The sequence below is a fragment of the Columba livia genome, chromosome 12 (assembly GCF_036013475.1).
Source record: "Columba livia isolate bColLiv1 breed racing homer chromosome 12, bColLiv1.pat.W.v2, whole genome shotgun sequence".
NCBI classification, from domain to species: Eukaryota; Metazoa; Chordata; class Aves; order Columbiformes; family Columbidae; genus Columba; species Columba livia.
In genome coordinates this window covers 17,908,397-17,935,624 of record NC_088613.1, presented here as the reverse complement: position 1 = coordinate 17,935,624, position 27,228 = coordinate 17,908,397, and the positions used below count along the sequence as shown (strand labels likewise).

At 47.2% G+C, this 27,228-nt stretch overlaps 3 protein-coding genes across 5 annotated transcripts; 2 read left to right on the top strand and 1 right to left on the bottom strand.

The window, feature by feature from the left end:
• Window positions 1-8,628: 8,628 nt before the first annotated feature.
• Window positions 8,629-12,884, top strand: AKAP14 (A-kinase anchoring protein 14). 2 transcript variants are annotated; one of them, XM_021283365.2, is made up of 6 exons: window positions 8,642-8,818; window positions 8,972-9,092; window positions 9,165-9,256; window positions 9,411-9,590; window positions 11,024-11,076; window positions 11,369-12,884. In XM_021283365.2, exons 2-6 carry the CDS (start codon window positions 8,981-8,983, stop codon window positions 11,454-11,456), a joined length of 525 nt encoding a protein of 174 aa, XP_021139040.2. In that variant the 5' UTR covers window positions 8,642-8,818; window positions 8,972-8,980; the 3' UTR covers window positions 11,457-12,884. The 2 variants fall into 2 exon arrangements, 1 of the variants encoding a protein (XP_021139040.2); XR_010475728.1 differs by lacking the exons at window positions 8,972-9,092; window positions 9,165-9,256 and having other exon boundaries at window positions 8,629-8,818.
• On the bottom strand, window positions 12,027-17,220 carry NKAP (NFKB activating protein). Its single transcript, XM_065077990.1, has 9 exons — window positions 16,916-17,220; window positions 16,375-16,455; window positions 15,921-15,994; window positions 15,588-15,707; window positions 15,076-15,118; window positions 14,547-14,662; window positions 14,322-14,397; window positions 13,703-13,852; window positions 12,027-13,045 (listed from the first exon to the last, which is right to left on the bottom strand). The coding sequence occupies exons 1-9, from the start codon at window positions 17,173-17,175 to the stop codon at window positions 12,871-12,873; spliced, it is 1,095 nt and encodes a 364-aa protein (XP_064934062.1). The 5' UTR covers window positions 17,176-17,220; the 3' UTR covers window positions 12,027-12,870.
• Window positions 17,221-17,254: 34 nt separating this feature from the next.
• ZBTB33 (zinc finger and BTB domain containing 33) lies at window positions 17,255-27,228 on the top strand. 2 transcript variants are annotated; one of them, XM_065077988.1, is made up of 2 exons: window positions 17,255-17,440; window positions 22,706-27,228. In XM_065077988.1, the coding sequence occupies exons 1-2, from the start codon at window positions 17,413-17,415 to the stop codon at window positions 24,745-24,747; spliced, it is 2,070 nt and encodes a 689-aa protein (XP_064934060.1). In that variant the 5' UTR covers window positions 17,255-17,412; the 3' UTR covers window positions 24,748-27,228. The 2 variants fall into 2 exon arrangements, with proteins under 2 accessions (XP_064934060.1, XP_064934061.1); XM_065077989.1 differs by lacking the exon at window positions 17,255-17,440 and adding an exon at window positions 21,432-21,556.

The window sequence follows — 27,228 nt, the reverse complement described above, 5'->3', positions numbered from 1 at the left end:
CCCGCTTCAAAACAGAGTGTATTGACGACTTTGCCCAGCATAGGGCTCTAGCCTGCGGGGGCTCCGATGGGCTCTGTCATTGTGGTGGGCAGAGCATGGCCGGAGTCACGAGCAGCAGGTGACAGATGAGGGACAGAGCAAGAGTGAGGTGACAGCAAGGGTCATGTCTCACCCCATCCCCTGCCACCCACTTCACCATCAGAAGACTGTGGCTTCGGGCAACTCTGCAAGCTGGACTCAACAACACAAAGTTAATGGAGGCATTTAAATACATCAGCCATACGAAGAGTAACACTGCAATGCTGGCCAAGTGCTACTCACAGCACCAGAATAACCCTAATCCTCTGTGGGGATCAACCATCAAACGCAAAGCAGACCACGAGATGAGCAAACTTCAGAGGAGAGTTTCCCAAGTGCAGAATAAAAAGACAGCAAGTTATGAATAATGTAAGCAATACTAAGAATTATCAAGGTTGAACTTGTTGAACAGCATCCAAGTTACGCTGCTAGCTAGAGCTTCACTCAAGCCCAGCTTTGCTAGTTTGTTTTTTTTAAACAGAAAATTCTTTAGATAAGGAAACGGCCTGGCAACTTCACATAAGTATGCCAAAGCAATTTTCCCTGCTTGTACTGGCAGCTTCTACATGTTAAAATCTGTAAGAAAGGAAGAGGATTGGGATGCATCCCTGTTCAGAGGGAAAGAAGCTACATGCTTTTGGAAGAAGAGTTTTCCTCTAAACTTCCATCTCCCCATAGGACCAAAACAGAACAGACCCCCCAAAACCAAGTCCAATACTGCAGACAATTTAGAACAGGGGACACAAGTATTATTTACTTATTAAAAAGATAACCAGTTTTGAAAATTACTGTATTTTAGTGTGTAAACTAAAAAAAAAGTACCAACTCACCTGGTTTCATAACACAATGTGCAAAATACAAGAAAAAAGTCATAAGTGAAAGCCTTGCCACTTTAACTTGTCTTTAATATCTATTTCATTCTAAAAGGCAATGATAACAAAATAAATAACATTTTCACACTTCAGCACATGCAAGCTTACACATCCTAGGGAAATTCTACAAAGCACTGAAGAGAATTTGCTTTAGAATTTAACATTCTAGGCAAGAATGCACCCTATATTTGCTGAATTTTAGTAATGCCAAACAGCAGATTAAATAAGAGCTTTGTTAGTAAGTACTCTCTCATGGTCAATGCTACAGTTTTAAAAAACAAAAGCATCACCTGCCTTCTAGCTACATTTCAGAAGGAAAAAACAAATCCGTGTTAACTAACTGCTACAAATTCCATTAAAAACTGCAAAAAGCCATTCTATTTTTTTTTGCCACTGAACAGATGAATTAAACCAGAAGCATTACCTATTCTCAGCTCTGCATTAGTATTCCAACTGCGTGATTAGAATGAGAGCACAAAACATTTATTTTCCTCTTCAAGGCATTTAGCCTGCTTTACGGACTAATACTAACTACATAGATATATTTATTACTTTTAATCTAGAATATTTTTTCTTTTACTGTTTCTTCAGGACATGGAAGAAGGTATTTGAAAGCAGTTTAAAAAAACAAATTTAATTGCTTCCCATTCATAAATTATACCTAAAGTTGCAGACAAAATAGAAATCCTATTGTGAGAAAAGGTCAAGGAAGAACTGAAGTGTTTCCATCTCCAAACAATTACTCAAGGAGACAAAACCTGAGCTATCATGAGGCTGTTAAAAACCAGATTGTAGAAGCACACCAAAATCTGCGCATGGACTGCTATTGTGTGCATCTGCAGAGAAACACTCTGCACATCTAACACACCTACGTTAAGTTTCCCCAGCACACAGGACCCCGTCCCCTAGCGCTTTACTCAGAGATGCTGCTCCACTAGACCTGCAAGTCTCTTCAAAGCCTGTTTGCAGGATAAACCAAGAGCCACTGTACAGCCTCGCCACACTGATTGCTTATTTTCAACAGGATAGTAATTAGTTTTAAGTAGATATTAGCCTACTTTGAAGAAAAATGGCTGAAAGACACATATAGTTATCAATCGACAAGAGAATACTTTACTAACTTTATGTGCTCCTGACCTAGAAATACAAACTACATATACATCTTTTTCAGATTATTACCTGTGGTAAAAGTAGCAGAAGTAATCCAGAACAATAAAACTCTATACTTGAATTCATTTTATAGAAATGGGCAAGAACTGAGCTTTTAAATGGAATAGATTATGTGCAATGAAACTCATTCTTTATTTGTCAGAAGAAAAGCATGACAAAAACTGAAAACAGATGACTGCTTCCTCAAGAACCTGGGTTTGTTCTTTGTTTCACTGTTGTTCTATTCCCCTTAATAAAGTTCAAAGTGATGGTGTGGAATCCGCTGAGTAGTGATTTGTATTTGATAATTAACCCTTTTTGGCATGACAAAGCAGTAAACATCAAGATCCAATACAGAAACAAAATGCCAGTACTTTCCCAAATCCTTCATGAGAATTAATTTCTCATAGCAGAGAAAAGCATTGTGAAATTTTAACTTCTAAAAAAAAATCTGATTTCAGCCTAAGTGATTGTCTGTACTAGACTGGATAATTTAAAAACACACTATCAGAAGCCATTGTGAATAAACCATAAAGGAACACCACAGATCATTCTTTTCTCCTGACAAAGCTTGGCTACAAGATGACATGATCCAGCATAATCTGATGTCATGGGCAGTATATCCAAACAAGCATAAGCGATTCAGACCTCTGATTTTCTTCGGATATTCCAAATGTTTAGAAAGTGAAGTAATTTACTTTCTTCAGTACTTCTAAAACTTCTACTTTGATTTGTCAGGAATATAGACTAGGAATAATAATAATACAAAAATCACCCTGGTGCTTACTTGTACACGTTTTTAAGCAAGGCTGAGAATAAGCCTTGCTGTACATTGAGTTAGATGTCCAACAGTTCTGACCATAAAAGCATCAACATTTTTTCTCCTTGAGGCTCTAGCCAGCCATCATCCCATCACATTGCCCAGATGATGACGGCTATCCCATCGCCTGCCAAAAGGTTCAACTTGTCCTTACCGTCGCGTGTATCTTAACCACACAGACATCACCAGCCACAGGGTTAATGAGGGTTATTTGCACAAGCACCAAGCCATACCCAGCAGATGCCGCGCTGGGCACAGTTCCATCTTGTTGGAGGAATAACCAGCTCTGCCCCTGAAGGGTGGGTGCTTATGAAGCTCCTCTGTTAATGGCTTCACCGCAGGAATGACTACGAGGCACCATCAGGAAGAAACATGTTCTGTGCTGAACACTGGGATGGTTTGAAAACAGGAGCTTGCAGTAAATTGTAGATAACAGAAACCATTACCTCGATTAATCCAATTCATTATCTTGCCTTGGGCTTAGCGCATCAGAGAACTCCTCCCTAAGTTATTTTTAGCTATTATTCCAAAATAGATTTTCAATACACCACAGCCCCTTCTCAAAAGCAGAAAAAGCAGCGATCTTAGTGGCCAGCTACATTAAGGAAACCACACAGTCCATTTTCAGCTACAGAATATACCATTTCCCCCTTTTATTACAACCAGTGTTCTCTCAAGGTGAGCTTTTACAGTACTTCTGAGCTGTTCAATGACTCAGTTGCTAAAGGAGGTGGCCTTATCAAACTCCCAGTTTAGCATGCCAGCTCTCCAACGCATTTCCTCTGCCACCTTCCTTCTACCGGGCCCAGACTGCATTCTACTAACTAGTTAGGGAGATGCACGTGCCCATGGTCCCAAAGCATCACTCCGGGGACCCATCATAGCTGGCCATTGCCTCTCACCTGCTACACAAGCCAAATCTTCCTAGAATTGCAGGCTCTCTGAATCTGCTGCAGGTCCTCACGAGCACTCAGTCTCCTTTTGCTCCACCACCACGCTGGTTCCCTCCTCTGGAAGCTGGAAGGGAAGAAAAAAGCTGAGAGTTTACAACAAGGTCCATGAGGGTATAGGCACCAATCAGAGCCACTTCTGAAAACTGGAAATCCAAGGACTGCAACAAACGGCTAAAGAAGGAGAAAAGACAATAGCAAAACTGAGTAGAAAATGACCCAATGTTGGCTGGTGAGAGCAAAAAGCCTGAAAAGCAAAGGCCAGATATCCAAGTCAGCAGCAGGAATTCAGCATGGGCAAAGACCATGGCTGAGCAACATGGCATTACCTGCCTCTACCTTGGCTGCAGCAGTGTGCAGGATGCCAGCTGGTGCTGGAGCATGGCAAAGACGAGGAGGATGGGGGACTGAAACAGAGTCCCCCCAGCAGAGCTCCCCAGGATACTCCCAGACTGGTACCCAAATGTACTCCAGTCTGATGGAAAACAGCTGCTGGTCCAGGGATAGAAAACCTGCCCTCATCTCCACCCTGTAAGCCTTGCCTGGGCACATCTACAGAATGAGAGGCACAAGGCACACGATGGCTTCTGGCAGGACATTGGCAGGACATTGGCAGGACTGTGAAAGAACCAACGGGGTACAGCACTGCACTCCCTGCCGTTGATGGGAGAGAACCAGTGCAGTGAAGGAGGGTCTTAAAAACTGAGGGGCAATTGACTCATGTAGGTGCTCCAAAATGCCTCTGCAATGGAAAAGTTCCTTGTGAGAGGACGAAGAAGTAGAAGAAACTATGCACCAAAAACTAGAAAAAACGTCTGAAAGCTTAAAAAAACCCACCACTTCTTTAGAACGAGATTGTAAGCCACCTTGACCTACACTGCTAACAACTAAAGCACAACAAACCTTCAAGTTTATTGGAAGTATTGTATCAACAGACACAGAGCATCTCCATTTCTTTTTCCTCATTTTTAAACTGGCAGATTGATTTGTCCACAAGAAAATCCTCAATCTAAGCAAGACTCACTGTTCAGCACACCATTCCTGCACTGACTTTCTGAGCAATAGGCATCCTGTTGAAGATGTTCCATAATATGATTCCTGCCACAACTTTATCCCTGAGGCAGAAAAAGGCACCTTTGCTGTTACCTTTTCCTTGCTTTGGAACTTGAGGCGTTGGGGAAAAGCTTGGAGAAATGTCAGCTTCTGAGGCTTCTGCTTGTGTTTCACTCTCTGATCGAATACCTGTCCCTAAAGCAAAGAGAAGAGATATCAAACATCCAGAGCAGAAAAAAAGCAGCAGCTCTTTGCCTGTGAGAGCTCTTTGCTCTGTAAGAGACCGACTCTGGCCAGAACCCTCCAGCACAGACCGAGGTTACTGACAGCAATACCAGCCAGCCTGACCAGGCACCCAGCAGTCAGGGCTCAGCAGGGATCCTGAACATCCTGAGAAAATGCAAGAGGAGTTCCTGCCATTTACCAGAATTTTAGCACAGGAGGAGGAAGTTTCACTGAGTGCCAAATCCCCAGAGTTCACACCTGCCAATAAAACACAAAACTGCAGCTTCCAGTCCCACAGTTCTCTGCATCTCTGTCACGTCACGGTATCCTGAAGAAAAACACTCAAGTGAAATTAGTGCTTCTGTGGCTTGTTTAAAAGTGAAGAGAGAGACTCTTCTGGGTCCAGAGTCTGTGCAGTACAGGCCAAGTGTTCAGGTAAATGACAGCAAGTCATCAATAACCATTTCTGAGGGCATTTCTCCAAGATAGGTAAAACTCTTTTCCCCGTATTTAATCTCCTGCTAATTCTGAATTTCTGGTCGGTGTCACAGAGGCATCCTAAAAGTCAATTCAGGCAGGCAACAAACTCTGAATGGACTTTATTCTAACCAGAGCTGTTGAACAGAAACCAACAAACAGGGTTTATGCAAACTTACTCAGCACTGCAACAACATAATACAACACAGGTTCGGATTCCCCTTAGGAGTTCAATCATTACACAGTGGGCTCAAATCTCCAAGGGATTAGATCCCCAGACTCTACAGTGGTGATTCACAAACACGCATCTGCCCAGTCCGTGTCAAAGCGAGGACTCTCAAGGGTACCCAGATGGCTGAGCAGGTCACTGAGGTGTCTCGCTCCCCAGGCAGTGTTTCTTAGAAGGCCATTCAGGGGACGAAAGTCTTCACCTGCAGACCCACAGCTCCCAGTAGCCCAGCCCTGAGGGCTCCCAGCAGGCACCATTTCCAGCCATGCACTCTGGGCTCTGCTCACCTATGGCCGCTCTTCAGAGACTTCTTCAGCCTTGATGTCTCATTGGCCAAAAGCCCCGTCTGTCAACCAATGGGTGTTTACATGACCATATTTGTCCATCAGCCGAGAAGTTTCTGCTGGTCTGTGGTGAGGAGAGTGCGACCGTCAGACGCGTCCCCAGCGCGAGGGCGGGAGACGCCAAACACCCAGTGCAGGAAAAAATGAAGCAGTTCTTCCCCTGTGATGGTGAGAGCGGATTTGGGTATCTCCACATGTACATCACTACCTTTCTGGCCACAGCCCCAGCTGACTTGTTGCAGCACAACCCTGCACCAGCAGGACATGTGGCCGGTCACCTCACACTGAGGAGCACAGGTTGGACAGCTGTGACAAGTTAATCGCTTTGTGCCATGTCGATTTCACTCCTTTTGCTTTTCATTAAGTGAGGCTCTTTTGTGCCCTTTTTGTCATGAAGTGTGACTTTCCCTGAAAGTGCTGGTGTCACTTTATCCTGGAGAAGGACCGTGCTGTGAGCAGGGGAAATACACCAGTTCAAGCCAGGAAAAGAAGGGCTCTGCTCTGGGGACATGGCGGTGCTGTGCTTTGTCGTGAGCCCCCAGCCGATCGCCGTTCCACTCTGCCCTTCCGTGGCTGAAATTGCCCAAAAAACAACTTGGCAGCTGGAAGCTGGGAAGAGAGATGCTACTGCTGCCTGGTGCCGCCCCTGTCATTGCAATTTGCTCTGGCTGTGCAGCACCCAGAGGTGCTGGGGAAGAGGAGGATGCTGTGAAGGCTGCTGCCCAGGGCACGCAGCAGCCACAGACAGCCGTGGCCATTTTGCAATGGGCCACACATGGATCAGCAGCTGCTGCGGCTCTTGGCTAACTGGGTTCATACCTGAGCCTCTCTCCATTTTTATACCCCAGAAGCCCAGGGCGGAGGAACTCGCATCCGATATGAAGCTCTGACCAGGTCGATTTCTTCTGAAGACCAGCACTGTGGCCCTTCTCTCCGGTGTCTCAGGCCTGAACCTGCTCTCTTGACGCTGGAAGCCTTGTGCAGAGGTGGATCATGGGTCAGCTCTCCAGCGAGGGAGCGAGCAGCCGCTGCTTCCAGACTTGGGAGACCCTTGGCGGAAGCAAGGGACCCCATCTCGGCACCACGTGTGGGTGCAGAGGGTCTCGCCTGTAATCAGCCCATAAGCCAGCAACACCAGCACCATCACAGCAGCCAACACCTGATGGCACCAGAACCAGGAGGTGGTGCCCAAGCACAAGAAAGCCAGGGGGGTGAAGGTTCATGCAGTAAGAAGGGTACTGCAGTTCAGCAAGCTGGCAGTGACATGTTTCTCAAAGGCAGGTACCTCCAGGCCAGGGTTTTGAGCTGGAGCAAACCTGCAGACCTGCCGGGAGCAGGAGCTCCGCGGGAAGCGTCCCAGCACTCCCTTGAGCAGGACTTGTGTCACAGCACCAGCATGTCTCCAGTGGGGGCAACTGGCAGACCCTGGGGCCAGACTCCTGCCTGGGGGGATGAGCGGTGGCAGAGTGGCTGTCAGCCCCGGCCATGGGTGTCACTGCTCAGCACAGACTCCAGGGGAAGGACAAAGCCAGAGCAAAGGGTGGCCTACAGCCTTAAGTAGGGGACTGTTTGGATTAGCCAAAGAGCCAGAGAAGTCACCAAAAAGACTCTGGCAGAAATCCACGAATCCCCTGCTGAAAAATCTGAGAGCAGCATCACTACAGAGAATAGGTGGGTAAATGGGATTGAAAAGAACATTTCAGATAAATGTCCTGAAACAACAAGGCAGTCAACAAGGCAGGCATCACGGCAGGGCAGTGAGAAGCGCTGCAGGCAGCAAGCACAGCATGGCAGCAAGTTGGTGTCGAGGCACGAGTCAAAGCATGGCAGTGAGCAGGTCCCAGGGCAGCAGCCATGGCCCCACCAGCCTGGAGAGGAGCAATCAGGGCAGCCCCCGGGCCCCTGCCAGCGTATCCCTGGGGTCAAACCCAGGACTGCCACGGCACCCCGCCAGCATGAACCCAGCATCATGACGAGACAACCCTGGTGTGATTCTGGGGTCAAACCCAGGACCGGACCAGAACCCTGCTGGCATGACATCTCTGTCCACTCTCATGTAGCATCCATGGTCCTTTCCCCCTGAAGGGCTCTGTATTGCAAGTGCTGGTGTTCAGAGCCTACAGCAGCTCTGTGCAACAGACTGAAGTGAGTCTGTGTTTGGCAGAGCATGGAGCTGGAGGCAGGTTCAGTTCCCAAATCATCGAGACTGGCAGAAACACGACAAAAAGAGAATCTGGCCAGATCCCACATCTACTTTCCTGCTCGTACTGCCTTATTTTTCCAGAAAACTACGGCTGCCAGGGAGGAATTTCCCCAGAGTTCCCAGTCCAAAGGGGCCCTGCGGTCCCCATCTATAGGGCCCAGCCTTGAATGCCGATGGGGATGCCGGGAGTCCAGTGCTCTGATTGGCTGGCACCCACGCTGCCATGGCGACACAGAGCAAACACTGCCGGATTGCTGGGTACCACTGCCTGGGAGCTGCTCTGCGGGGCTTTTCCCCCCAGAGAAAAGGACACAGCAACACTGCCAGGCCACCGGCCACCCAGTCTGGGACCACCAGCAAAGGCAGCTGGGAAGCACCAGGGATCGCTCAGGGCACCTGTAAGTCGAGCTGAGTGAAGGTGAGTTACAAAGGAGGGGTCAGGTGAGGGGGAGCGGCCTGCTGCTCTTCACACTGTCTTGGAACCTCGTTCCAGGGCAGCCCAGACTTTCTCAGATGGGTCCTGCAGCTCTGCAGACCAACTCTCTCAGAGTGCGTTTGTGTGTTTCTAAAGGTAAAGACAATGGATAAGGGAGAGAAAAACAATGCCAGTGAGGAAAAAGCTCACATTCCCATGGAAAATGGGAGAAGCAGTACAGAGAAATATCTTCCAGAACAGAAGAAAAATGAGAAAGGTAGTGTGCTTGCTCTATTTGCATGTGGCAGGGTCTTCCCATAATGATTTTTCAGCATTTTATCTATTTTAGAAGCCAAGTACGTAATAAAAAATATCCAGTGGGGTCCATGTGACAGCTTCACAGTGCAGAAAGGATGGCAGCAGATTGAAGAATACATTTCTGTGAGTGGCAATTCTATCCACTCAGGAAAGGCATGCCTTCTCACTGTTGAGGAGCATGAAAAATTAAAGGAGAGCACCCCAGTTCCTTTTTAGCATCTCCTTTAAGTCACCTCTGCTAGAAAGAGGGAATCTTAGCACCACGTTTGTTCAGCAGACATGGGAGATTCACGAAAGCTGGCTTCACTGGTCAGAATTTCTCCAGGAAGAAGAACTGAAGTACAGCAAGAGATACCATTACAGAGCTTGCTTCAGCATCCCAACACGCAGAAAACCCATCCCACGAGCAACAGCAAGTGTCTACTTCATTATAGAGATCTCCAAAATCAAACCTGCTGTAAGTACTCAGAAATGGCATGCACCAGAGCACAGGGGGGTTTCCTGAGGCAGGGACACACCAGGGCAGCGGAGAGACTGGCCAGGCGCTGGCAGCTCTCAGAAGAGACACTGACAAGGTCTGGGTGTTGTCAGAGCAACGGTGGGAGATTTAAATGTGGTGTAACAGGAACCTGCAGTCAGTCACTTGACGGGAGAAGAGCACAGAGCCAGGGGCTGGTTTAGTTCCCAAGTTGCTGAGACTGACAGCAACTTGACAGAGGATGTGGCAGGATTCCACACCTACTTTCCTGCTCATACTGTCTTCCCCTTCTGAGAAACAGCAGCTGCTCCGGGCAGCTGTAAGCAGGACTGAGCGGAGGTGAGCTCCAGAATAAAGGGTCAGTAGAGGGAGACTGGCCTGCTGCTCTTCACACTGCCTCAGCATCCCTTTCTGGATCTGCTTGAAGTTTGTCACCTATACAATAATATGTTGCAGCTCAAAAGAAAAAAAAAGAAATTGTACTGAGTAGACTTTTTACCTCCAGAACCCATGCTTAGTCACACCAAACCTTAACTTTCCTCCTTACTGGCTATGCATCCCCAACCACAGATGTTGTGGTTTAACCCCAGCTGGCAACTAAGCACCGCACAGCTGCTCACTCACTGCAACCCCATCTGGTGGGATGGGGAGAGAAGTGGAAGTGTAAAAGTGAGAAAACTTGTGGGTTGACATAAAAACAGCCTAATAATTTTTAAAAAAATACTAATAATAACAGATTGTAAGGAAAAAAAAAATAACCAGGAGAGAGAAAAATAACAACTAAGAAAAAATAAGTGATGCAAATGAAAACAATTTCTCACCACTAACCGACCAATGCTCAGTCAGTCCCCAAGCAGCGCGACTCCCTGCACCAACCTCCCCGTTAGTTTTATTGCCGAGCATGATGTCATATGGTGTTGGATATTCCTTTGTCAGTTGGGCTCAGCTGTCATGGCTGTGTATGTGTCCCCTCCCAACCCCTTGTGCCCCCAGCCCACTTGCTGGTGGTTGTGAGGAGCAGAAAAGCCCTTGATGCTGTGCAAGCCCTGCTCAGCAGTAACAAAAACATCCCTGACTTATCAACACGGCTTCCAGCACAAATCCAAAATACAGCCCCACACTAGCTATGGCAAAGAAAATTAACTTTGTCCCAGCCAAACCCAGCACAACAGCTCATAGCCACTGGTCAGAAATCTTATATCCTATCACAAACTTAAAATTCTAACATCTGAGTCTTTGCCTTCACAAGAAAATACTCACAGAGGCTTTAAACCAAAACTATTCTAATCCAGATCAGAACTGTTGTACAACTACAAAGGTTATTCTTTAAGCAGATGATAGATCTCACTGAATTAAAATGTCTGCTTTTTGCAGTTCTGTATGCAAACTATGCCCTGTCTCTCCTCTTGCAGACTTTGCCCGTGGAGGTATTCTTCACTCTGGAGTCCAGCAGGCTGATTCACAGGTAAATCTTATTGCTCTTCCATCACTGACACAACTCAGGAGGTTCTAGCAAGCTTTCCCATGCCCAAAACAGAGACCTTTATGAAAATAAATCTACACAGAGCCAAACGACCCTCTTTATCATGAGTTTCACTCCACCACAAACATGGCTAGTCCTGGCTTTACACAGCTCTAGGTGGTGTTTCTTTTTCAGCAGATAGGCTTGCCTTGTGAATAACAGCCAGCTCTCAGCTGGCCCAACTTGGATTCAATATTATTCTTAAAATTTACCTTCTCTTTATTCCATCCTCCAGGCCAGGACAGTGTCGGTTTAGAGAAAAGTGGCTTAAGGACATTATCGAAAACAAAATAATCCTCGTGGAAAGACTTACTTCCCAATGAAGATCTCCAATTCACCATCACAAATGCTCTGTTGGTATTTTGCGGAGAATATATAAACACAATGAAGAAAGAATGGCTCTTCCTTATCAGCATTTCTACTTTGTGGATGCACAGAAAAAAACATTACAACTGTGCAAAAATCAACTATAGCCTGACCTGGTAGCTGGCTTTGCATGATGGTTCCTTGCAGGTATGGGTGGGTATGGCAGGACAGAAAGAGGTTCCAGAGTGTAAACGGGAAGAAGCAGCTAAGCTGGACTTGCTGTTTGCGAACACCAGGTCTGCAGAACTCCAGGGCAAACATTATAGGACTTTTAGTTTCTTTATATACAAACATACAAGACATTTCTGCTGCCGAAACTACAACACAGAGATTTAGGGGAACAAAAAGCCCTCTAGAAAATACTTTGTTTTTAAAAGCACGTGAGAAAAAGAAAGCTAAGGGGTTATATTTGGAAATATGCAGTTGAATCAAAGGTCACCACCACAGGAGCACTACCCCAAGTAGGCCTCTGAACAGAGAGTTCAAAGAAAGCCATGTATTAATAATAACTGCTGAAACAGACCAAATTAAAATACCGTAGGAGTTAAAATAAGGTTTTAATCTATAACACTTCCACAGACAAAAAAATTTCAAATAAACTGAAAGATAAATCCTTGTTCCCACCTGCATACATCCAGGGGTTCCCATCACTGCACTCCACTGCTCGATACCTATGTATAACATAGGAGAAAGAGAAGCAAGCAACCGAGTTCTTCACCACGGGCTTTGGTGGACTGAAGGTCAGACCCATGTATTACTATTACTTTCTACCCCCGTTGCGATCGCTTGCTTTAAAGTAACTGAAGCCCATCTGTAGTAAATTACAAACTCATTTCTATTTACAAGTCTAGTTTGAATCGCAAATCAAACTGAACTGTTTTGAGAATAAAATAAATCTAAAAGACTTCTGAAAAAATACCTAAGTGGACAGTCTTAGACCTTAAACAGAACTTAGGAATTCCTTCACTTTTGCTGCTGTTACTAGCAGCTTGCTTCTGATGGCAGTTGAGTCTCATTAATGAAAATAAATGGAAAAATTGCACTTACAGCCGTCAGGTAACAAAGCCCTCCCACAGAATCCTCCTGTTTGCCTGATTCAAAGTGAGCACAGAGCATTGCCACCTCTCATCTCCCCTGCCTGTTCCTGCCTTGCAGCCTTTCACCTTACAGGGATTCCTTGTAGATGGTGAACACAACATCCAAGAAAATCTGACAAAAGCAATTCTGTTTCCTTGACACACGGAATCCAGTCCTGAGGCTTGGCTCTGTTGGGTGAAAGGCACTGCATCGCTTGCAGCTTTTTTCAAATCACAAGTGGAACAGGCTAGCTGCTGCTTGGTAGCATCTATGCTGTACAGTTCAAATAAAGAATTATTTTTCCTCTTTGCCCTTAGTCTTTCTGTAGACCATCTCTCGAAAGCTTGCAAGGATCTTATTCTCTCTTTTCCTCCTCTCCTCCTGGTTGAAGGATGCCAGAGCTCTCTTTTCATCTGCGCTGTAAATCTGGTTCTCTTTACGCAGACGCACAGCTTCCATTCGGCGATGTCTGTGGAGAAGAACATTGCGTACATCACATCAGCACGGGCAGAGGGATGTAAACGCCCCATCACAGCTTAAATCCATCAACTGACCTGATCGATTTCAGGGCCTTGTAAATAAAGACACCTACACTAGAGAACCCAAACTGCGCTCAAACCTTCCCAGGAAGGAACACGGCAGAGCAAAAAAACGACTTCTAGGGGTGTCTGCTCTCAGGCTGTCAGCCAGAAGTCCCACCTGTCCCCAGGATGCCAGCTACTGGCTCACCAAAATTCAAGTGAAATTCCTTTTGGACTCATAAAGAAAGTGCAGCCAACCTCTCAAGCTTTGATTTGCCTCCTACTGAGCAGCTAGCACATCACCGCTGCTGTCCAAACACACCAGCCTTGAGCCACCTGACACGAGCATCTCCTCACTTGAAATACAAGGTAATTAGAAGTATGTCACCTGGAAAGAATTTTTGCTCTTGAAGAGAAAGTGTCCTTAAAAATCTCACCATCATCTATCTGTAGCAACAGGGAGTTTAGTGTAGACTATTGCAAGGACACAGAGCACCTTCTCTTCCGTGCTTTCAACCAGAGCCTGGAAGCAGTCTTCCAACTGGCCAACAGAGGAAGCAACTCCTGAAAATTTCACCGAACCACGAGCATCATCAGTACCGTACCTGCTGCCACTCATGACATAACCAGAGCTCTCAAACGATGCAATCTCTTCGCTGGTCAAGCCAATTTCACCTCTCCGGGGTATACGTTTTCCTGCTTTTACGTACTCTGCCATTGCTGCACCTTCACCAGGCAAGAGGGCATGTCCGTAGCTTAAAAAATAAAGAGAAAATAAAGCAGTGATTTCAATCGGTCTCAAATAGAGAGAGCCTGAGCTAAACATCCAGCTTCCCTTGGTCACTACTTGCTACAGTTGCATTTTTAAGCACTTTTGTATTCTTGCACACATATTGGCCTGTTTTTTTCCATATGGTTAACACTAGCAACATTATCTTAAATTACCAGTTGAATCCATTCTGATTAAACGGTAACAAAGACACTATAAAGTCACAATGCTGCAGAGCATTAGAATAAAGGCATCTCACAATTGATTTTCTAGGAACCAAGGCTACAAAGCATAAAGCAGACTTTTCTACCTGAATCCAGGCCAGAGCAAAGGCACCACTACCACTTCTGTCTGTGAGTTTCTGGCACAACATTTGTATCTGATGAAACAGCCCTCTTGAAAAGTGACTTGATTTACTTGATTTGAACAAAGTACTGTTAGAGTTGGCTACTCACTTCAAAGGCCTGTCATCCTGAGATGCATGAGTTTTGGGAGCTTCTGGTCCAATCAGGCTATCAGCTTCTGTATTTTCTGCAACAATCAAATAATGAGAAAGATTAATATTGTGTCCATTGTTCTTTGTTGTCAGAACAATTGCATACGTTGACAACACCTAAAAAAGAATTCATGAAAAGGACGCCAAGAAGTTTCAATCCAGGTTTAAAGTCGGGGGAACCTACTTGATCTCTCAATCCAGAGATCTTCCCCTTGCAATGTTTCGTCATCAGAATCTTCACTACTTGAATCACTGGATTCCTTCCTGCTCTTCTTAGTTTTCTTTTTCTTATACTTCTTCCTGTGATAAAATCAAAGACAGACACGCTATTTACCAAAATTTAAGATGAAAGCAAGTTCCTGGAATCATCCTCAAGTCATCCATTTCACAAGGCAACTTCCACCTGGGAGACTGGCTGGCTGCATATAGATTGTTGTTGTTTCATAGAAAATGTCTCACAGCAAACCAAAGACAATATGTACACTGTTATGCCTTTCATATACTGTTAGAAAGTGGCTTCCTAAATTTGCAGGAAGTCCTCTATGCTGCAAGGTTCTGTAGATTTATATTAAAACCAACAAATTAAGATTATTCTACAGTTTTTACAGCCCTAAGTACAAGCGTGCTCAGCCTTCCTAACCACCTGATAAGAAGGTGGTGCTGCCCTCTAGTTAAAAGCAGGTAGAATTACACATGACAACCTCGGAACTTACTTTCTGTTCTTTCTTTTCTTCTTGCTTTTCTTTTTATCTTCATCTGAAAAAAAAAAAGAAAGCATATATGCTATCAAAAAGAGATTATTAGCTAAACCCAAAGTACTTTACTGCACTGTGAATAACTAACTGTCTCCACCAGAATGCCTCAGTACACAGCTTCTCAGACATTATTTGTTTAGGTACTAAATAGCACTGAGAAAGTATTAGCAGAAAGCTTCCTGCAGTATTGTTCTGTGTGAGAACGTATTGAACGTACTCCTGGCATGAGGCACCCAGTGGATGCTAAACTCAGAAGTCCTATTTCCTAAGGCCAGACTGCAAGCACCCAAGGAAAAGGCACTGCAAATCCAGCAAGCTGGTGAAAGACAAGAATACTGGATTGATGCTGCCACTCTGTAATTTCAGAACACTGCAAGCATGCAACAAAAGCCAGAAGTGTTGCTTTACATTCAGAGGAGAGGAAGGAGAACTCTTGCAGATGCATGTTAGCTGAAACCTTCTTTTCTTACCACTGGAGTTCTGCTCAGACTCCGACTCACTGTCGCTGTCCTCAGAATGTTTTCTGCGTTTTCTTTTGGATGCCTTCCGCTTCTTCTTCTTCCTTTTCTTCCTCTTTTTCTTTTTTTCCTCTAAAAAGTTTTAAAAAGATAACATCAGAGAACAGACCAAGATCATCTAGCTCCAAATGAACGTCCCGACCTCCCCCAAGCAATGCTCTGCTTTGCGCTGGAGCCACACTCACACTCTCTTCCACCTGTCCAAGTCAGTGAACCTCTTGCAAGCAACAACAGCAGATTCTAGACTTCAGGAGCTTCCCGTTTTCCAAACAAAAAACAAAATACCTTCCGAGCTGGAGTCTGAAGAACTACTCTTAGATTTTGCCTCTTCATCTTCTACTGGCGTATGCTCATCAGAACTGAATAAAAAAATCAAGGTTTGCTATTTAAAATCTATATTGTAGCGTTCGAAGGTACACATATGACCAAATACATGCTTGCAGTTTTTGAGTCACTACTTGCAGTAGAGTAAACTATTAAACAGCTAATTTGCAGCACAGGAACTGCTTTCGGAACCACAACACAAGGCTCACTTGATCTACAATAAATTGTATCTTGCATCATTCATATGTTGAAATTATTTGGGGTGAAAAAGTAACAATCTTGTTGTTTTGATTCAGAAACAAACTGACACAACACGAACTGTGGCGAAGGGACTATTGTAGGGATATGATACTTTTGCAAATGGAATTGACATGTTACCAGTATCACAAAAAACAGAAGAAAGAATGTCACTTACTCGGGGTCAGGAACCTTTGGTGACAGCCCCCAGACTTCAGGTGCCCCCAGTTCTCCAATTCTCTCTCTCTCATTGAGTCTCCTGCAAGAGAAAACGCGTTCACTGAAGCCCCGCGTTGCACCTGCCACGCCAACACCTTCAGTCTGGTATCTGTTACCATTTCAGGACGGCCTAAAGCAGCCACAGTGAACAGAAACCCCCAGCGGCCTGGCCGAGCAGCAGCAAACCTCAGCACCGCGGAGGATCGGCGGCAACGGGGCCAGCGCCCTGCCAGCCGAGCCCGGCCCGCTCCCCGGCCACCGGCGGGGAAGGCAGGACGCCGCGCCCGCCGCAAGGAAAAGCCGAAGGTGCTTCAAGCGCCGGGCAGCCCCTCAGCAGAGCGACACCCGCCCGGGAACGGGCCGCACAGAGACGGGTGCGGCCGCCTCCCCCCGGGAACCGCAGCCCCGGCCCCCTGCCCGCCCCTCCCCGGAGCAGAGCAGGAACCGGCGCGGCGGGCGCTACGGGAAGCTCGGACGGGGCAGCCGGGGCCGGCGCTCGCCTCTGCCGCAGGATCTCCTCCTTCTCCTTCTCGTAGTACTCGGGCCAGGCCTTGCCGTGGTGGTGCCCGTGGTGCGCGGCGGAGCGCGGCCCGCCGGGGGTGCGCTCGCGGGAGCGGGGCCGGCTGCGGCTGCGGCTGCGGCTCCGCCGGTGGCTCGGACGCTTCAGGCCGCCGCGCTCCCTGGAGCGGGAGCGGGACCTGCGCGCGCGGCGCTCGGGGCTGGCGGCCGGCGGGCTGCGGGAGCGCGACGCCGGCGCCATGGCGGCCGCTGCGGGTGCGCCGCTTCCGGGCGGCGCGCGGCTTCCGGCGTCCTCCCGGCCGGGCGGGGGCGGGCAGCAGCGGCGGGGCGGAAGCGGGACGGGACGGCCCCGCCCGCGGGGCGCACCGCCCTACGCGCCCGGGCAGCAACACGGCACCGCGGCGGCTGCGTTCCCGGGGCTCCTCCCTTTGTGCTGCCGGCGGCGGGCCAGCCCCTGCGGCGGCCGAGCCGGGTCAGCATGGACGCGCGGGCAGCGGCGGCTCCAGGTAAGGCAGCGCGGGCCGTGGGGGCGGGGGCCGCGGCCCGGGGGCAGCGGCGGCGGCGCAGGCCCGTCCCCGGCCCGCAGGCACCGGCGGCCGGGAGCTGTCCACGGCGGGCCGGGAGCAGCACTGCCCGGCGGACAGCTCACGGGCCGGGGGGAGGCCCAGGCACTCCCCGCGGGGCTGCGGGGGCCGGGGCTCCCCGTTCCCCGGGCACCGGGGCCCAGCGCCGCCCGGCACCTTCGGGCCCGATTTTTGACAATTAAAAATGCGGCACCTCCCAGAGCGGCCCGGTCGCGGCGGCAGCACGTAAGGAGCACCCGAAACAGCAGCGATCTGGGGAGACAGCTCTCCAGATCGCGTAGTGGTGAGACGGGCCCTGTCCTCCAGGGTTCGAACCGCTTTCTGAGTAAAAACCAGGAGTTTCTGCCCTGCCTGGGCCGCGCGGGGTCACACCGCGGGGTCCTGCCAGCATCTGGGACGGCTGCTCGGCCCCGGGGAGCCCATGCTGCTTGTGCTGTCTAGAAATGGTCTCCGAGTATGCCATTCTCTTTTTCACAAACGAAACACTATTTTAGTTCCCAAATTTAACATAATCAGCAAAAAAATTATCTGTAAGAAGAAGGAAGCCTATTTAAATCGTGCATTATTTTGCATGCATGTAACCACATGGATGGAAACGATGTTACCAGAGGTTTGCAAGTGTTCGGTGTTACTGTATCCTGTGTGGGATCTCCCTGCCGTGGGGCTTTCTGAATAGTTTGAGATAGAGCTACTGCCTGCTTAATTCAAGCAGATAAGGCTCTCTTTTAAAGGGCTGTTTTGGCTGGCGGTGGGGTCATTTGAATGAGACAGCTGGGAGTCTGCAGTGGCGGTGTTTTTGCCAGCGGAATCCGTACCGCATGAATTAGGGCTCGGTGACTTTGTCTCTCTGAGCGTCCGGTGTCGGGAGGAACCTGAAACCTTGGGTGATCCTGCACCCCAGCAGCCGGTGCCCCCGCTCTCCTCACAGGCTTCCGAGTTCGCTTGCCCCTCTGGTATGTGAAGCCAGGTGTCCCCAGAAAGAAGCCCAGGCCACTGTGTGCTCCCCACACGGGTTACAGCAGGTCATGTCGCCCGCCCGTGAGAGAGAAGGAAGCTGCTGGGCCAGACACGTAACAGGGACCCATCCACGTGGCAAGTAAATGTTCCCCTGAGGCCTTCAAGAGGGCACGCAGCCCTCCCTAGCTTCTCCCCCGGAATCCCCCACAACCAGGGCTCAGGGATAGCCACAGAAAGGGGTGGAAGACCCCAAAATGTGGCTGGGGGCAAGCGTGCTGTGCCCTGGTGCCTGGGTTTAGCATGTGCTGAGCTGGGCTGGCATGGAGGGGACAGCCAGTGTCCCCCGAGCCCCGCAGCACCCAGCACAGTGGTCCCAGCCCTCGGGTGCGCTGTGACAGCTCATGATGAGGCCGCTCACGCCTGCACCCAAGTCTGCCGTGGCAAGACGGTGACCAAAACATCTGCCTCTGAGGAGCACTCTGCACCTCTATTAGTTAATATTGTGCAGTCATTTTAGGTATTTTTGTATATGGGTTATACAATGCACAGATATACAGTGCAGGGCAGCATCTACAACTACTGATATCAGTAAAAAGTATCACTGGACTTTGAATTTGGTTATATGAGTCTTTATATAATGGGATGAACAGGAAAAATAATCTTTGAAAGTTCCTTGAAGCATGAATGGTGGAAATTAGTATTTTAGAGTCCTTCAGAAGCAGTGGTGTTTTATTTGAAATTCCACAGTGGAAGAGTATTTCTGTCCATAAAAGTAGTCTTAACTAGGAGAACTGTTGAATTTTTATTTTACTGAGGGCCCTAACAGGAAATTCACTGTCCTGTTTATCAAATTTCATTTATTTTAATGTAGAATACATTTTTTCATGACACAGAACACTTGTTTTTCTCTCAGATTTGTTGAACCTTTAAAATAATTTTCTGTTCCCGCAAACTGTACCTTTAAAAAAGGAGAGAGCTCTTGAAATTGCTAAACTCAAAACTTGTTACTGAATTGTGTATTTTTTGGTCTTCTCACAAAAACCTACACATCACTTCTTTACATTTGTACTTTATATTTTCAGAGCCTCCCTCCCCAGAGCTTTTTTGAATCATTTATATACGTCAAAACAAAAGTTGCTATTGTGTCTCTTACCTATTTTTTTAGTCCCAGGAATACGCCTTTTAGTTCCATGTGGCTCAGTGGCAGCTTCACTACATTTTTTTAAGGTGGTCAGAGCATTTGCTCTGCCCTGAGCATGGCAAGGAGACAGCGGGCTTCAGAGTTAATATCTGATGTGAGAAAACAACATAAAGAGAAGCTTCTGCAGCAAGTAAAAGTCAAAGAGATGGTGCAACACTCGCAGCTAGACCAGCACCTTTTAAATTAGCATGCATTTCTGTGCCTAAGGGCAAGCAGTTCAAACCTGATTCTTGAGAACTGATGCTCCTTCCAAATCAGTGCTCATCGTTATCTAGGAATTTCCCTATTAGTTATTTTAAAATGTGACAGGCAATGAGGAGAAGAAAACTCCTTAAAGACACAGGATAAGAGGTTAAGAAATGCTTTAATGTAGACCATCAGACATTTTTGGAGGAGAAAATAGAACACTGGATCATATATTAACAATTAAAACAATTACAGCATTGTTTTCATTTAATATAGCCTGTGTAAAAATGACTAAGAACGTAGATCAAATGATAAAATTTAATTGAAGGGTTATATAGGGAAGAAAAGCCTACCTTTTCCCATTGTTGTTCTTCTCTGTTAGTTTTTCTTCTTCTCTCAACTCTCTGGAAAAACCTATAAGCAGAAACCAGCTTTGGAACATTTCAGATCTGAAGGCTTGCTTCAAAAAGGCACTTCTGCTAGCAGCTGTACAAATACCGGGAGCGCGGCAGGTGATTTTCACGCTAGAAGGGCTCGTAAGGCCAGGCAGGACCATGTCGTTGCTGATCTTTGCGGTGAAAGATTGCAGGTGTTTGTGCCAGTGACTGTGGCCTGTTAATGGTTTTGGTCGAACTTGAGAGAAGGACATTTGTTCTTGGCAAAGTGTTTGAATCTTAAGAAAAATCAAGAGCTCACACGGTTCACATCCACAAAACCCATGGAGAAAAAAACAGTAGCTGAAGATGAAAAACATCTATTATGACCCTGGTGTTCTTTGAGCATTCACGCACAGTGACAGTTTCAGGAGGCCGCATTGTGGATACGTCACTTTGCTGACCGCATGTCGAATGTGCCGAGCGCCGCGTTCTGCCAAGGCGCTCACGTCTGCACAGCTCCTAGCGGAGTCTAACTCGTGCCGCCGTGCTGCAAAGAATACGAAATAAACGATCCTGCAGTGCGAGCGTGGGTGTTCTGGTTCGGGTTGCAGGAGGTTTCCCCGCTGTTGGGCCGAGGTGCCGGCTGAGCGCAGCGGGCCTGGGCTGTGCGCCGGGCGGGGAACGAGCCGCGGCGGGAGAGAGCCTGCTGCCGGCGGCTCCGCCACCGACCCTGCGCGGGCAGGCACGGGGCAGGTGCTGGGGGTTGCTGAGGCCTTCGCCTGGGGGAGCGGGAGAGCTGGGGGCCTGGCAGAACTGCCAAGGCCGCGGGCAGGCCCGTGCGCTCGGCCCGCGGCTGCCCAAGGGCTCCGGTGGAGCGGGGCTGGGAGCTGCGAGGTGCCGAGCTCCCTCCCGCCAGCCCCAGCGGACGGGGCCTTGGGGCCTGTAACCGGGCTGCGCCGCACCCCCGACGGACGGGAACGGCGCGGGGGAGGCGGTGTCCGGGGGCTCCTGGGAGCCGCCAACCACCTCCGGGCGCCGCGGGCACTGTGGGCCGGGGGCCGGGCCGCGGAGCCCAGGGCGGGCACAGCGCCCCGCGGTCCGGCCGGAGGCCCCGCTTGAGGCGGCTGCAGGGCCGCCCCGCCCTCCGGCCCCGAACGCGCCCGAAGGTTGCCGAGGCCGCTCGGGTCAGGGAGCCGAAGGGTGACGAGCGCGCTCGGGCGGAGCGCGGCGCTTCGCAGGGGAGGGCGGCGCGGGGGGCGGCGCCCGGGCCCGAGCGGCGGCGGGTGCTGGCGGCGGGTGCTGGCGGCCGGAGCGCAGGTAAGGCGGCCCTCGTCCTCCTCCTCCTCCTCGGGCTGCCTCCCCCTCCCGCCGCCGGCGGGGCCGGCCCCGCTCCGCTCGCCTCCAGCCGGCAGCGCTGGCAGCGGGCACGGCCTGGCCGCGCGGGGGGGCGGCCCGTCCGCTCCGGCTCCTGCCGCCGGGCCGCTCCCCGGGCCCGCCGCTTGCGAGCGCCAGCGCCGCTCCGTCTGGCTGAGGCGGGGCCGCCCGGCCGCTGTTACTCCACCCGGGGGGCCCGGCGGCCGCCGCGAAACCCCTCCCGCCGCAGCGCCCTCCCCGCGGCCGCTCGGAGCTCCGGGGTGCGCGGCGAACGCACCGGGGGCTGCGGGGGCCGAGCGGCCGGGCCGGGGCGCAGCGGGTGTGAGGCGCGGGGGGTCGGCCTCCGCAGCTCATCCTGCCCTTCCAGGCGTGTGGAAATAAAGTTTTACGAGTAAAACGAAGAATTTACAGACTTTAACTCGCTGCTTGTATATTTCGGTGTTGGGTTTTTCGCGTCGTGTTGAGGAAGTGCCAAAGGATGGCTCAGTTTGACTTTACCGATGTTTTTTTGTTGACGTGCTGCTCAGTACCTCGGTTACAAGCACAAAGCAACCTTGCAAATACGTGAGGAGTAACAAAAAAAAGCTGATTTTTGTGGACAAGGAAGTGAAGGATCACTAGCGTTTTCTTTAACCTCGGTTGACTGGCAATATATGGATGCAGATTTTGTTGTCTGGCCCATAAATAACCTGGATGTTATCGGGCTTTCTCGTAACAATTTACAGAATATTTTCACAATTAAAAATACATCTCTAATAATGTTTAAAGCCTATTGAGAGACCTGATTCTTCAGTCTCCTTGGCTTTCAAATTTACCGTGCTTGCTGTTGAATCAGAAAAGCAGTTATTTCTCTGTTCCTCACTTTGCAAGAATAGAGGATGTAGTCAGAATTGCACATACATTGTGTCAAAGGTGAAGGGACAAATAACAGTAAGAAACAAACTTGCAGAGTGCTATTGCATATAAGCTTAAGAGTAGTATCTTGGATTTGTTTTGTCGAAAGAAGGAATAAACCATAAATGTGAGAATGTTGTCCTACAGTTAAAACTGTGAATTTGTATTTTTACTAATCTGATGCCTTTTACTTTGTAGGAATGGAGGGGAAGAAAATGATTTCTGCAACAGACACACAGTATTCTAGTGTGCTCCTTCAGTCTTTGAATGAACAACGTGACCATGGGCTTTTTTGTGATGTTACTGTCATAGTGGAGGACCAGAAATTTCGAGCTCACAGGAACATCCTTTCGGCCTCAAGCACTTATTTTCACCAGCTTTTCTCAGTGGCTGGGCAAGTGGTTGAACTGAGCTTTGTAAGAGCAGAAATTTTTGCAGAAATTCTTAACTATATTTATAGTTCCAAAATAATCAGCATTCGATCCGATTTACTTGATGAACTGATTAAGTCAGGGCAACAGCTGGGTGTTAAATTCATAGCTGATCTGGGCGTACCTCTGTCTGAAGGAAAAAACATGCCAAGCAAGGTCAAAGATGGTGCTTCAGAAACGTCAGCGTCTAGTCCAGCTCAAAAGGATGCTGAAACCCAGGTACCTGCAATCAGGCCAGAGAGCCAAGAGGTAATGGATGGGATGCCAGTTATAACACAATCATTCTCCTTACATGGCATAGAATATGAGACTACAAAAATTACAGTGAGTGATTCAGATGATGAGGATGATGATGTAATTTTCTGCTCCGAGATTGTTCCTCCAAAAGAATGTACTAAAGAAACGAATACTGCAACCCAGAACCAGCCTTGCCCAAGTCCAGCTGGAGTTTCTGACCAAAAATCTTGTGGCAGCGGTAGCTCTCCCCATTTGACAAGTGCCACAGCAGCTCAAAAACTCACTTCGTCTGCCACTCAGCTAAGCCCAAACCAAACACAGTCAAGCGCCGAATCACTTGTCTCCGCAACACCGCAACATTTGACTCCTAATATCATTGTGCTAAATAAGCCTCTGCTTAACTCAGCGCTTGGTGCCTGCTCCTCACATCAAACACATGTGACCCCTACAATTAATTTAGTTGAGGAGAACCAGCAGCCTTCAAATAATGGATCCCTAACTGAAGCAGAAACAACTGCTGTTGATGACGAAGAGGTTGTTGAAGATGATGTCGATATCATTAGCTCCTCTAGTCCTGCTTCAGTCAGCAGTAGCTCTTTGATTCAGCCACCTTCTGTACCCAAGGCAGCAAGCACTGAAGGATCAGGTGTACAGAAAAAACAGGTCGTTACATTTTCACAAGAGCCATTTGCTAAACCTGGAGAGTTAAAAATAAAAATCTCAGATGTCCTTTCTGGAAACAACAAGGAATTCAGTTCAGGCGTATCATCAACGCATGTGGCTGAAGGGCAGAAAATCATAACATTAGATACAGCAACTGAAATAGAAGGGCTGTCCACAGGCTGTAAGGTTTATGCAAATATCGGTGAGGATACGTACGACATAGTCATTCCTGTAAAGGGTGACTCCGAGGAGCGCGAAGCCAAGCCCGACGAGACGCCTAGAACATCCGATGGTGATTCTTCAGACAGGAAACGCATGAAAGTAAAGCACGATGACCACTACGAGCTCATAGTGGATGGGAGGGTCTACTACATTTGTATGGTGTGTAAGAGATCGTACGCGTGTCTGACGAGTTTACGGAGACATTTTAACGTTCACTCCTGGGAGAAGAAGTATCCCTGTCGATACTGCGACAAGGTTTTCCCTCTTGCAGAATACCGTACAAAGCATGAAATTCACCACACCGGCGAGCGAAGGTACCAGTGCTTGACGTGTGGCAAATCTTTCATCAACTACCAAATTACGGCCTCCCACATAAGATCGGTTCATAGCCAAGACCCTTCTGGAGATACCAAGCTCTATCGACTGAATCCTTGCAGGTCTTTGCAGATCAGACAGTATGCGTACATCACTGATCGCTCCAGCAGTATACCAGGAATAAACGAGGGCGGCATCGTTTATCGTGTTGGCACCGGGAAGGATGGCACGGAAGGAACAACTTCTGACCCTCCAGCCAAACAGATTTCCTGGGATGACATTTTCGTTCCACAGGGAAACGAAGCAATTTTTAAACAAAATCCATCAGAGGGAAGTACTGAATTTGAGTTTGTAATACCAGAATCTTACTGAATCATGTTAAATACTGGAAAAAGGATTCCGTGCAGAAATATTGCAGCTGTTTTAAATGAACTGTTAAAATCACTGTAAAATCAAATGTTAAAGCGAAAACAAGTTAACTTGTTCTAGCAAGTCATCAAATGGTAGCACTTAGATGGATCATTAGTAGCTGCAAGTCATTTGTGGAAACGATTAATCTGAATGTTTACTTGAACAGACAATAAGACATTTCCGAGGAGCTGGCAGTGTTTCCTGGTATCTTAATTTTGATCAAAACATGGGGATTTGTAGCTTGAAAAGGTACAATTTCTTCAAAAGAGCAAGAAATATTTCTTCTAAAGTAATTGAGGTATTTCCTGTACCCATACTTACAATGTAAACCCTTTCATGTTAGCACTTTAACGCTGAATTGTATTTAGATGTTAACCAAGGAAAAAAATCAGATTTTTCATCATAGTCCCTTGAATGTGGAACCATTTAAAAAAACAAATCCCACAACGCATTTTTGCAAACAGCGCAAGGGTCCAAAATAACTCATCCAGTAGTTTGGTGTATTCTTGAACGAGCAGCTTAGTTCTGCTTTTATAAGCACTATGAATCATGTCCTCATGCAAATAGTCTTGCTAACAAGAGCCACTCAGTCAGGGCTAACTTGAACCAACTCCTTTTATACTTGGCACTATGGTGAGCAGAGTATTCAGTGTCTGGACCATTATATTTTACTCTTTTTGCAATGAGGAAAAAAACCCCAAACCCACAAAGCTCAATAGTGAAGAAGCTGAAACAGATTTGGATTTTTCTCCCGCACTTATAGGGTATGGAGGCATGAGGACTAAACCAACAATCAAAAAATACCCTCTATCCACCATAATCCAAAGTGTCATTTCTCTGCAGTTGTCTAGTCACCTATTTTCAGTTTTAGGTTTGTTATATTGTCCTTTTTTATTCCTTGCAATTGGTACATGTTCAGACACTTGGATGACAAATTGGATATTTAACTGGAACAGGAAACAGTAGATCTGAAAAAACTCAACAGCTGCTTACTGGAGTCATAGTTTAGCATTTCAGATTGAGCGACTTGTTGAGTTTTTGTAAATGGTGATATGAAAACTGCTCAAGTTCTAGAGACGACTGAGAAAGATTATCATGCATAGTACTAGTTATTGTGACCTTTCATCGCTTAACTTAAAGGTTTTTACTTTTTCAAGTAAGCATCTTAATCGTATGAACTTCAAGGTTAAGGTTTTAGACATGTAACACTCTAGACAGAAAGACATCTAAATGGTAAGTGGTTCAAATACCACCTGAGCTATAAAAAAAGGGTACCAGAAATCTCTCGAGTAATGATGTTACAGGCTGGATGTTGTCTGGGATGGCATTTCAGCAGCAAAACATAATCCTCACGAGACAGAAGTACCGATGGCCTGTGTCAGCACAGGTAGCTCTGGCCTAGCTGGCTGCATGCTAAACTGAGACTTCCCCGACTTTTTAACAAGAAAAACACGTTATTTTTGTTATTGACATGACACATCTGGAATTAAGCATACATCTCAAAGTGTACATTCAAGAATAATGAAACGTAACGGCTATCAATATTTGCTGCTGATATATTTAAAACCTTAAATTGAACTGTGCCTACTAAAGGTCTCTTTTTGGAGGAAAACTGGAAAATTAGGGCTTTGTAACTATTTTTGCTAGAAGACTCGTGCTTGCATGTGTCTCAGGGTCTTCAGTTTTCCTTGGAAGTGATTTTTGATATCCAAAGTCCAGAGCTCATGTAAAGCATTTGTTTTGTTTCACTTCCAGTATTTATTGGTTTGGAAACATGTTAAATCCATTCTTTTAAGACTTTTTATGGGGCCATGAGCTTTTATATTTAGATTTTTGGCTATTGCACTTCTGTTTGTGTTTTTTTTTGTTTTTGTAAACACTTAGCTTTCATTTTAACTTAATGAAAACCTTATGTAAATACTAAGGAGTTGGCTTCGGGGTAACAGATGAAAAAGATTGAATCTGAAAAAGCATTTATATAAAAATTTAAAATGTCAACAGAGTATGGTAACAGACCTCACAGTCATTTATATGCATATAAACCCATTACCAGATCTGCTGCAAAATATGATGATGGTGGCTGTATCCTCACTATATGGTTCCTTTGGGAATTCGCACCATAGCATTCCAGTATATGAATTAAATAAATACTAAGATAACAATTGACTGCTTATTTATTTTGTCCTGCTAAGGCATGCAGCTTATAAAAAGACGCAGAAGCTGACGACTATATACATTGAACATTGGCTTCTACAGCTATTGCCCGGGAACTGTTCCATGTGAAACGTCTATCACTTTTGCCAGATCTGTAATGTATATAGTTGTACAGTCTTTCCTTAACATACTTTTTAAAGTTGTGCTCTACTTTTCATTAATCAATACTTGATATTAGTTCTTAGAGCTTTCTATGGCAAAAATAATTAAAAAAAGTTTAATTGTAAA

Coding starts and splice junctions, on each gene's coding strand:
- ZBTB33 (XM_065077988.1), top strand. CDS start 17,413: ATGGACGCGCGGGCAGCGGCGGCTCCAG. Junction 17,441..22,705: donor GCGGGCAGCGGCGGCTCCAG/GTAAGGCAGCGC, acceptor TTTACTTTGTAG/GAATGGAGGGGAAGAAAATG.
- AKAP14 (XM_021283365.2), top strand. CDS start 8,981: ATGGATAAGGGAGAGAAAAACAATGCCAGTGAGGAAAAAGCTCACATT. Junction 9,591..11,023: donor TCTCCAAAATCAAACCTGCT/GTAAGTACTCAG, acceptor CTCCTCTTGCAG/ACTTTGCCCGTGGAGGTATT. Junction 11,077..11,368: donor TCCAGCAGGCTGATTCACAG/GTAAATCTTATT, acceptor TCCATCCTCCAG/GCCAGGACAGTGTCGGTTTA.
- NKAP (XM_065077990.1), bottom strand. CDS start 17,175: ATGGCGCCGGCGTCGCGCTCCCGCAGCCCGCCGGCCGCCAGCCCCGAG. Junction 15,995..16,374: donor CCAAAGGTTCCTGACCCCGA/GTAAGTGACATT, acceptor TTTTTTATTCAG/TTCTGATGAGCATACGCCAG. Junction 13,046..13,702: donor TATGTCATGAGTGGCAGCAG/GTACGGTACTGA, acceptor TCTTCTCCACAG/ACATCGCCGAATGGAAGCTG.